Source organism: Cornus florida, unplaced genomic scaffold (assembly GCF_030987335.1).
Source record: "Cornus florida cultivar Cherokee Brave unplaced genomic scaffold, ASM3098733v1 CherokeeBrave_3.0.0_Hap2_Chr08, whole genome shotgun sequence".
Classification (NCBI taxonomy): domain Eukaryota; kingdom Viridiplantae; phylum Streptophyta; class Magnoliopsida; order Cornales; family Cornaceae; genus Cornus; species Cornus florida.
Window position 1 is genome coordinate 94,171,804 of NW_026775578.1, and position 12,011 is coordinate 94,183,814.

General features: G+C 37.5%; 1 protein-coding gene across 6 annotated transcripts in view; it reads right to left on the reverse strand.

Moving 5' to 3' along the window:
- Positions 1-472: 472 nt before the first annotated feature.
- LOC132268283 (protein PARALOG OF AIPP2-like) overlaps positions 473-12,011 on the reverse strand; it is a 64,423-nt gene continuing 52,884 nt past the window's right edge. For all 6 annotated transcript variants that reach the window (XM_059769114.1, XM_059769112.1, XM_059769111.1 and 3 more), the window contains one exon: positions 473-2,237. In XM_059769114.1, coding sequence (XP_059625097.1) covers positions 1,206-2,237 — 1,032 coding nt within the window. In that variant the 3' untranslated portion in view covers positions 473-1,205. The remainder of the gene's footprint in view (positions 2,238-12,011) is intronic.

Genomic DNA, 12,011 nt, shown 5'->3' on the forward strand with positions numbered 1-12,011 from the left:
CGTTTAAAATGTGTGACAATATAAAATAACGCCAACATTTTTTAAAAAATAAATATGGTTATACTCCAAATAATAAATAAATAAAGCACTATCAAGATCTGTTTTCCCCGAAGAGTGGGAGTAGTAGTAAGAAAAATAATTAAAAAGTAGTGAGACTCGGCAACCAACCATATGGCTTCTGTTCTAGTTACTGGGTTGAAATCCATCTGTGCTATATGGCCCTGCCTTGCCAGGGTCTATTGGTTCTTTTGAATGGCGGGTGATGCCATTCAACAATGAAAAGCTTCACAATTCTGTTTGGCCTGCAGGTCTGAGTTCGTCTCATTTTGAGAAGATGTTTCTGGCCGGTGCATTAAAAACGGTGTACCCAGTGCCAAATCTGGTAATCATTTTAGCAAGAACTGAAAACTAACATCACTATAATCAAGAATAATAAGCTCAAAATTAAGAAAACTCAAGGAGATACTACACAGAATATTAAGAAAATAGTACAGAGAAACGAGACAATGTCAATTTAGCCTGTTAATAAATCTATCTGACAATATATTATATATTATATATACCCGTCAATATATATTACAATCTATCTTAGATTCTAAATTTGTATGTATAATTAAACAGAGCTTCTTCAGAAGCACCACATTCCTTTTCTGTTTCGGCAACCAAAGGGAATTGAACACCAATGCACTACTTCATCTGGGCTATAAATTAAATGGCCCTCATTAAACCATAACTTACAGCAAAAGGAGCAATCAGCTCAAAGTCATCTTACAACTTGAAGCAATCAGCAAAGCTCAGTTCTATCCCACTGCCCACCACCTCTTGGAATTTCAATCACCACCTAGTATTACCAATCTTATTCCGGTGACGAACAATCTCCATCTTAGAGCTCTGTCTATCATTAATAAGGAAAAATTAGAAGCATGGACAAAAAGGAAATCTTAGTGACTAACACATTGGTCTGGAATCTCCCATGGCATCTGAAACTGTTCCAGCTTTCATTCTCTTTATATACAATGAAAAAACCAAAGGAACAAAGAACTAAATGATGAAAACTGATTGATGGAAATGGTGTGGTTTATGAACAGGATGGGGGTTGGATTTTTCCCTAAAACCCTTAAAGATCAACATTATACATGATCCGGGATATACCAACCAATCCCGTGTGGGGCACTAAAATGTACAGTGTGTGCTTTAACTTGTATCTACTTATCTGAGAAGTCCCCAAAGAGGAAGTGTGAAGTATTAGCATGTCGCCTTTCTTGCACAAGCTTCTGTGTCTCCAAAACAGGTTTCGAAGCCTGTTCATTAACTGGAAGTGAAAATGAAAGAGAAAGTGAAAGAGAAGCAGAGACATCATCCTCTGCTTTGGTTGCGAAATTCTCTGGAGGCTGAGCCTGGTCTTTATTGTCTACTTTTAAAAAATGCAGGATTCCCTGTTTGGACGGTATCATTTCACCCCCTAAAGCAAGCTCGAGATTTGGGGCCACATCAGAAACTCGATCCCCATCTTTTGAAGATAAGACTTTGAAAGGTATGGGGCTGTCACCCAAGCCAAAATCCTTCATAGGAGGTGGATCTACGGGAAAGAAGTACCTTTCAGTATTTCCTGAGTCCTGGGGGATCACTGTTTCCTCCAAAGTATCCTCCTTGATTGGGAAACTGGTACCCACACCATGCATCTCCGATGCAAAACCATCTTCAGAAGAACTTTTATCTGTACAACTATTATAGTCATATAGTCCACTGAGACCAGTCTTCTGTTTCTTGCTTGCACTTTCTGCAACCAACAAAATATTTACATCATTCAGTGGAGTTGTTTGACTAATGCTGGCAGAAGGTTGACAGACTGCCTCTGTAGGATCTACTTGCAGACATCCCCTGTGGTTGAGCTGCCAACAGTTGAGCTCCTTCGAAGTTGGGTCTCGTATCACTCTCTCCAGAGCAGCTTGTGTGTCTACAGATCCGTCTTCTTCCTCATATTTCACTTGATCTTTGCTACTGTTTACTCTACTAAGTATTATTTTCTCCATACCAGCACTTCCCACGGCACCAACCTCTTGAGCACCAACTGCAAGTTTCTTAAAAGAATCTGATAAAATCTGTGGCCTATCAAGTGGTGCATCCCAATGCATCAGCATCATCTGTCTTTCATTTGAGCCACTAAATATTCTTGGAACTTGTACAGAGAGTTGAAATTCATTATCCAATTCACAATCAGTATCAACATGTTTCTCCTACAAGGAGAATATACAAACATTAATATGCCGTTTCAATTTCGAGCTAGTATAATGCTTTCATATTAATAGAGATCTTACGTAAAAAGATAGTAAATTTAAGATTCATATGCAGAAGAATTGATCAAAAAGAGTAAAAGGCAATGATTTTAGATTTCAGATTCTCTTCTTTCCTTTTGATGGAAAATTTTCCATTCTGCGAAGGTATCTGCAAATAACATGTTCAAATTTTGGCTCACATAAACGTCTTCGAAATAGGGAGATTCTGACTTATGAGTAAATAATATATGAAACTGTTTTATGCTATTATACATATTTTTTTTAATTATGATTACCATTAATACAGATTTCAATATTAATTATGATAACAATGAGAGCATTATTGAAACGCTTAAAAAGAAAAAAACTGCAGCTGAAATGCATTACTTTTTCAAAAAGGAAACAACCAATTTACTCTTCAAAAAAGAAAATATCTCTAATGAAGTAATTGTAAAAACTTTGACTGGATTCACTGGAAAATACATTAATTTCAATAGTGCCTCCCAAAAGTTGACCGTCTGAATCCAGTGAAAGAACTAGAAAGGGCATAGAGGGGAAAGAATGGAGACTGACTTAGCTTTGGTGTTAGTTTACACAAAGTAACTGTTCTCACGACTTGAAATGGAGTTCTTTTACCATTGTAATGACCTTTATATCCAGTTATCCTAAATCCAGTGAGAGAATTCTGAAACCCAAAAAAATAGAAAACAAAAAATAAAATAAAAATAAAAAAGAAAGAACCTCCCTATGAGACACACACACACCTGCATAAGAATTTATTTGTTCATGCAGTATAACTGCACACATGCAAGAGAAATTATGATGCTGATATGGGTGACTAGTAATACTAGAAAAGACAGAATTGTGAAAAAATAAAAACTAAAAAAAGAAGCGAGACCGAGAAGTCAAAAGTGGCACCAACTGAATGTAAAATGAGAAACATCATTTAAGACGATTCTGCCATGTGCGAGATAGGCCAATCAGCGCACCAATAATGCAATACAAAGAGGTGCTTCGATCCAACTAGAAGGCGTGAAAAGGATGAGGCCAAAAAGCCATGGATTGAGGCTTTTGATTGCTATAGTTGTAACTGAATATACGGCCCTACATGGAGCTGCGAAAACTGAAAAGGGAATCCCATTGTCAACCCTAAGTATTCCATTCAAAAGCTTTATTAAGTAGACTGAAGTATGCATACTGTTGGGATTTGTGTCTCAAATTGCTACTCTAATTATGTTTCTATTTTAAAATTGTATTCTGCTTGGTAATTTCTTGTTTGGCAAGTCTTGGCCTCTAAGAAATTGTAATCCTTGTCCAACAAGGAATTGGGTTTGGAACTCTATAAATACATACATAGGCTTTGGGTTGAGACTTATGAGATTGAGAGAGATGTAGTCTCATGAGGGAGTTGATGGGTAGAGATAGTATGCAGGTTGGTAGATTAGAAAAAACACCGGTGACTCTGGTAGCGAGGAAATAGGCTCGTGGAGTGGTGGTGTTGGTACTCTATTGTTGTAATATCTCTACGAATCATAGTGGAATCTCTTCTCATCCATTGACGTAGGCCGGTTTTGGCTGAACCATGTATATCTTGTGTTTATGTGTGATTGCTTTGTTGGCTTTTATTGGATCTTTTTATTCACGCGCTTCCACTGCACCAGCTTCCACTGCACCAACACGTACCAACAACATTAGCCAGTCTAAGCACCTATTAGAAGTAAAGGCCTGCAAGAACTATCTAATGCATATATATCTATAACTTTCTAAAAAAAAACATCTATCTACTATTTTTATACATATAAATATCAGTAGATGACACCTAGAGTTGCACAAGGTCCGTGACCTAGACCAAGAGGGTGAATGAGTTGGTCTTATTGGTAGGATTAAAGGTTTTTAACAACTTTTTGAGTTTAAAACAACATAACAAAATTTTAAATTTAAACTGTAAATAAATAACTCAACTCCGTTCAATCCATCATTCTAGTCATGCAATACAAAATTCAAAATAGTAAAGCATAAAAGATGGTGACAGATTTATTATGTAGAGAACCTAATCTGGAAAAATAACAGATCCAGTCCAGGCTAACCATTTCTCATGTAGCCAAATCCACAGAAAAATATATTAAAAACTACATTACCAATTTTCCAAACCTAGAAAACTCCTAATTACCTCTTGACACACTAAACGCACCACAAGTCTCCAAGCAAATGATCTGCTCGTCAACAGACTTTACTCCATGAATCTGCTTTTCGAACCAGTGATTCAGTCTCAGCCATCAGTCACCCAGACCAATTTCTGATTAATAGATCAATGTTGGTGTTGAACTAGCTTGTCATAGCTCTTAAACAATTGATGTCAAAACACTTGAACAACACTCACCAACTGCCGATGATGAATGCTAAAGGAAGAATATGTATGCACTCAAAATATAAGCATTCTCTCTCTTTCTCTATATTTGTGAATTCTCTGTACGTGTAATCTGCCCTAGAGTGGTGTATTTATAGGCATAGTAGTAGTGTAGAGAAAGTAGAGTTTTTAGAGTTCCATTTTGGCAAGGAAACTGAAAACTGGAACAGGTCGATTGATCAAGAGTCTGGTCAATCCATGACACAACTCCAAAGACCTTCAATCGATAGCTCAATCAATCGAACTCTCCTGTAGAAATTATACATAGAAAATTTTCAAATTTGGTAGTTTACAAAATACTTTGCATGATATATCAAAAAGGATTTTCATTTATTTATTTTTATTATTATTATTATTTTGGTGTGTGTGTGCATTAGAAACCCTAATGAATGAATGCATGAACCCTAATTTTGGTGAGTACACTGAAGTAATTATACCCTTGAATGGAGCTTGAATTCATCTTCAAGCATGAGCAAGAGGTTACTACCATGACACTATAGTTTTTGTGCCGTTGTTCTAGGCCGCATCCCCCTTTTGGGCGCCTTTCAATGAATATTTATAAAAAAAAATAATAATAATAAAAAGAAGAAGAAGAAGAAGAAAGGAAAACTGCCATGGCACTAATTTCTAAAATTTCTGACTAATCTAGAAATAAGAACAACAGTACAGACTATTTTGATCAACAAAATTTTCCAACCTAAGTTCTATTGACCTAACAGAGGACAAAAAGACCGACGACCCTGGACTAGAATATCTTAACTAACCTATTCTATTCCAAACATCTTGTGATTTCTTGCAAAAGAGCGAAATTATATAAAGAAAGGCCTGGCTTCTAGGAATTAACAAATGTTATTTTAAAATTTCAACTAAGAAAAATCCCAACCTCTTTTTCCATATCCAATGTTTCTCGAAACAAAATAATTAAAGTTGAAGAAATTAGGGTTTGTAGAAGTAGAGGAGAAGAGGAGAGAGAGAGAGAGAAGAGTGTTTTGTGAAAGGTGAGTCAGAAGGTTAAGGTTTCCCCACACCTCTCACCTATTATTTACTAACTGGACATAAAGACAATAGTGCCCTTGATAAATTAAAAAAAATAACAACCACTCTCTAACACTCCCCCTCTTTTTGATAAATAGAGAGTATATATATATATTTTTTTGATAAATAATAATCAATTAAAAAGCGTTCAAAAGGGGAACGCGTCCCTTATACAAAAGCGAAACCGGGATCTAAGAACCCAAAGAATCCAAAAAATTAACTAAGTTATCGGAAGAGAAGCAAGAACTCCTCTTCACGTAACTAAAGATAGGGGGAATAATATGAAGTTTCAGCATCGCTATGGACAACTCCTTCCCTTCGAACATTCTGCTATTCCTCTCCTTCCAAATGCACCACAAAAGGCAGTGTGGAACTGTCCTCCAATAGTCGCGTACGCTGCTTCTCACGCGACATCCCCTCCACGCGTTAATCAGACCCTTAGAAGATTGAGGCATTATAAAGCGTTCAAACGGAGCTGGTCTTAAACATGCCCAGCTTGGAACACATGCGTTGAAAAGCTAGACAGGCAAGCGGCTTTGTAAGAACATCACCCAGCTGGTCTTCAGAGCAAATATAGGGAGTAACAATATGTTTTTGCATCAGCAAATCCCAAATTTAATAACAATCCACCTCAATATGCTTGGTATGCTCATGAAAACTTGTTAGCAAATATAATAACCACGATTTATGGAATGACTTACCATATGAGTAGAGATCTGATTATGCTCTAGAATATGCCATAGAATATGTTATATAATATGCCATATAATATGCTGTGATTTGATTTAATTTCCTTTCTTATAATATAAGCATGTGCTCTTTTTATCTATAAATACTAGAGCTGTAAATGAGTGATTATCTCATTCAAACCTTTAAAATATTTCTCTTCTCTTTCTTCTATATTGTATTTCTACTTGCTATCAAAGCCAGGGTGGTCTGACTACAATGAGGGCATTGCGAGTTCGGCACCACCCATTTGGGAATAGTCTAAGGTGACATCGCCCATCCGATAGGTGTCGGGTTGGCAGGTGGTCCGACCTCAATAAGGGCGTTGCGAGTTTGGCACCACCCATTTAGAAATGGTCTGAGACAGTTGTTTCTTTTTATGGTCTGAGGAGAGTCAGGACACATTGTTAATTCTTTCATCTACATTGTTTAAACATGTGTATGAAGGGGAATGGTCTGATAAGACACTATTGATTCTTCCATCTACACGTTTTAAACATGTGTACAAAGGGAAATAGTCTGAGGAGACATTATTGGTTGTTTACAGTATGAGGAGACATGATTAGCTGTTTATGGTTTAAGGAGACATTGTTAATTGTTTATAGTCTGAGGAGACATTTTTGATTTGTTGATTGGCAATTCATCTGAGAGAAAATCTTCGCTAGTCAGTTTTGCACTCCATTTGTCACAAGCTCTCAACAGCTTGCACACATTCTTACAAGGGCGTTAGCAAAGTTGTGTTTGAGAATGCATTGTCCAAGTTGGGCGTTTCAAATGTCCACGCACCAACTTGAGGGGGAGTGTTAGCATATATAATAGCCTCGATTTATATAATGACTTACTGTATGAGCAGAGATCCGATTATGCTCTTTATGCTCTAGAATATGCCATAGAATATGCTATAGAATATGCTGTGATTTGATTTAGATTTGATTTAATTTCCTTTCTTGTAATATGAGCATGTGCTCTTTTTATCTATAAATACTAGAGCTCTAAATGAGTGATTATCTCATTCAAACCTTTTACATATTTCTCTCCTCTTTCTTCTATGTTGTATTTCTACTAAACTGGATTACCAGCAATAAAGATAGCTTGCCGCCTGATTATCACAATGCATTGACATAGGAGTAGAAACGTCAATACCCATCTCCCGAAGAAGAGAGCGAACCCATAACATCTCAGAGGCTGTGTGAGCCATAGCGCGATATTCGACCTCGGCACTGGAGCAAGCAACTACTGTTTGCTTCTTACTGCACCATATAACCAGATTACCACCAACAAAGGTGCAATAACCAGATGTATACTGCCTATTAGAATGACTGCCGATTCAATCAACATCACTAAAACCGGATACAGATAAGGAAGAAGAGGGTGTATACAACAGGCCATTCCCAGGCGCACCCTTCAGATAACGTAGAATACGACAAACGTCAAAGTGAGGTTGACGAGAAGTAAGCATATACCAACTAACCACACCAACAACATAACTAATATCAGGACGAGTAATACTAAGATAGATCAGTTGCCCAACTAGTCATCGGTATCAACCAACATCAGCAAACAATGCCCCATTTTCACCATCTAGTTTAACCATTGAATCCATAAGAGTATCAACACATCAAGCACTTAAGAGACCGGTCTCAAAAAGAAGATCAAGAACATATTTCCGTTGAGACAGTGAGATGCCCCACCGAGAATGAGTAACCTAAATCCCAAGGAAATAGCGATAAGCACCCGAGTCCTTGATAATGGAAATGATGACCCAAGTGTCGCTTCAACTCGGTAATGCATGTTGAATCACTCCCAAATATAATGATATTATCAACGTATACAATCAAGACAATAATACCAATAGAATAATGACAAACACAAACAAAATGATCAGAAACATTACGCTGAAAACCAAACTCGATCACCGCACCGGGAGACCACTTTAGATTGTGTAGATTCTTGCACAGGAGACAAGCGAGGTGCTCACTACCAGCGACAGCATAACCAGGCAATTGATCCATGTAAACTTCTTCTTGTAAATCCCCAAGAAGAAAGCATTCTTCATATCAAGTTGATATAAAGACAAAGAACAACAAAATGATAAAACTCGTACAGAATTAAGACGAGCTACAAGGGTCTCTCAGTGATCAACTCCATAGTTCTGCATGTACCCTTTGGCAACCAAACGCACCTTAAGATGCTCAACACTACCATCAAGAAGATACTTAACAACGTAATCCCAACGACGACCGACAATTTGTTTCCCATAAGGGAGAAAAGAAAAAGCTCCCAAGTTTGATTCTTGTGAAAAACACTCATTTCCTTATCTATGGCGTGTTTCCATCCAGACATAGATAAGGCCTGCTTATAAGATGAAGGGGTAGAGATGGAGGACAATGTAAAGGCAAAAGACTGCGAGGAGGAGGAAACACAATCATAAGAAACAAAATTAGCAATTGGATACTGAGTGCAAGTACGTTTACCTTGATGTAATGCAATTGGTAAATCATTAGTGGCAGAAGTAGATAACGGAGGAACAAGAACGTCTAGTTGAGAAGATGATGTGTCTGAAGCATAAGGAACAACATGCCGAGATCGTGACCACTGGTAAACCTGCAAGGGAGGATTAGAAGATGGAGGAGGACTAGAAGATGGACCTAATGGCATCAGAAGAGTAAGTAAAGATAAGGAAGACTCCCCCTTATGAGAAGTTATCAGATTAGAAGACAAATGTAGACCAGACATTGTAGACCAGACATTGTAAAGAAAGCAGTAACATAAGCACTCACAAAGTAACACCGAGACTGGGGACTATAACAACAATACCCCTTTTGAGTGTGGGAGTACCCCAGAAAAAACACACTTATGAGCACAAGGAGACAGTTTGTCATGACCAAGATCTAGAATGTGAACAAAGGCTACACAACCAACAACACAAGGGGTAAGTTGAAAGGGAGAGCGATCAGAATATAAAAGAGAGAAAGGAAACTGATTATTTAAAACAGCAGAGGGCATCGGAATAACATGCCGAGATCGTGATCATTGGTATACCTGCAAGGGAGGATTAAAAGATGGAGGAGAATTAGATGATGGAGCTAATGGCAACGGAAGAGTAGGTAAGGATAAGGAAGACACCCTGTTACGAGAAGATATCATATTAGAAGACTACAGACCAGACGATGTAAAGAAAGCAGTGGACTCAAAAAAGGTAACATCAGCAGATAACATCGGGACTCAGGACTATAACAACAATACTCCTTCTAAGTGTGGGGTACCCTAGAAAAACACACTTGCGAGCATGAGGAGACAGTTTGTCATGACCGGGATCTAGAATGTGAACAAAGGCTACACAACCAAAGACATGAGGTAAGTTAAAAAGGAGAGCGATCAGAATATAAAAGAGAGAAAGGAGACTGATTATTTAAAACAGCTGAGGGCATGCGGTTAATGAGATGACAAGCAGTAAGAACTGCATCAGCCAAAACTATTTTGGAACCTGCATATTGAATAACAAGGTTCGCGCAACATCCAACAAATGGAAGTGCTTTCGTTTCACAACACCATTTTGTTAGGAGGTGGGAGCACAACTGAAAAATTCAGGCAATCCAGTTGGTGTAATTCGCAACCTGTATATGCTGACGTCACACTGACATCAACCTCTTCTAGTGTTGGAAAACTGAATGTGAATGACTTGTAGACTTGATTTGGATTTGATACCAACTTAAAGTTGAAGAAATTAGGATTTGTAGAAGTAGAGAAGAATATGAAGAAGAGGAGAGAGAGAGAGATGAGTGTTATGTGAAAGGTGAGTCAGAAGGTTAGGGTTTCCCCACACCTCTCACCTATTATATATTAAGTAGACATAAAGACAATAGTGCCCTTGATAAATAAAAGAAATAACAACCACTCTCTAACAAACATAATATGTCCAAACGAAAAACCAAAAAAACATCCACATAAAAATTTGTCACAAACTCACAATTCAGAAAATTTAGATTTTGTGGGAATTCTTAAAATGAAAAACAATACAATTTTTTCATTCAGTTGATAAAGAGGTTGTGTTGAGCTGAAAACCAATGGCTGTCCCATTTTGAAAGAGATCACCCCCCGCCCCAAAAGCCAAAACAGACACACACACACACACATAAAAATAAAAAAAAATCACGTTCCTGATAACATACTTACTGAGGTGGTAATAGTGTCTTGCAAAATGTAACCAAACCTGCCTTTACAGAAATTAAACACGAGAGAGATGCCACACATAAAAATTTCACACAAAATCCTACTCATGGGATCACGTTATTGAGATCACTTTTGGAGGCTAAGGTACCTAAGATATTATGGCATGTGCTATCTTGGCTGTAAAAGGTATTCTAGAATCTTTGATGATAAAGAATCTCCACTTATAAAAGGTTTCAGCCTTTGTCTTCTCTTTGGGCATCCGTTACAGAAGAATCACCACTTATGTTGTGAGTTCCTCTTCCAGTCTTCCTTGCACAAATGCTGTCCGTAGCATTTGGAGGCTGCCGCCTAGAGAAAAATTAAACTTAATCTCACCCAAAGGAACAATACCTGTTGAGCATCTCCCACTTGCATATTTTTTAAATGTTCAAGACGCATATCGCTGAGGTCTCTTGGGGCCTAAGCCCAAAGGTGCAATGTAATAAACGAGTCTAATCGAACTAAGGCACATGTAATAAAAATACATATTAAATATAATAACAGAAAAACTATAATATGCAACCCAAACCAGTCAACTTGAAAAGCTATAACAGAAAACTTATTAAATGCAACCCAAACCAGTCAAATTAAAAATGAAAATATTTTTTAGCATAAAGAAAATTGTTTATTTTTTATTTTTATTTTTTGACAGGTAAAGTATTATAGAGCATAAATCAATGTACATATCAACTTTCAATTTGCATATGAACTCAGTTTAAACAATCTACAATTTTAACAATTCAAAATATACAGCACAAAAAACTTAAAAGAATGGATTTTTGACATATCAAGGTCCTGTTTGGCGTGGCTTTCTGAAGGTGTGAAACGGGCTTCCAAGCCCGAGAAGTCCATTATGGAAAAAATCGAGTGTTTGGCACAACATGGAAAATGGACTTCTAAAAAACGTGGAAGTTCCAGAAAGTCCTTTCTGAAGAAGCCTACAAAACTCGCTTTTTAAATTCACGTTCTGAAAGCCAGCGGATAATTTTAAGTAACTAATTACATCGACAATTTTACCCCCATTTGTTTCCTAAACTAGTCGATCATCTCTCCCTCAAAGAAAGGAGAGTTGCAGAGAACCAACGTTTTTCCATCTCAAGTTCATACTTTCTGGTGTAATATGATATAATCCAAAATCCTATCAGAAGTCTTTCTGGGTCATGTCGAAACCCTAGGATGTATCAGACGTCTTTCTGGGTCATGTTGAAACCCAACGACCCACAAGACGCCAATTGCCGGAACAGAAAATGGAGTATGGACATCATAGGAGACGCCGGAAGCTGGGTTGGGAAGCAATGAAGTTGCAGGAAACGATGCCGGAGACCTCTCATGTTCGGTGCTTTCCAGTGAAGATT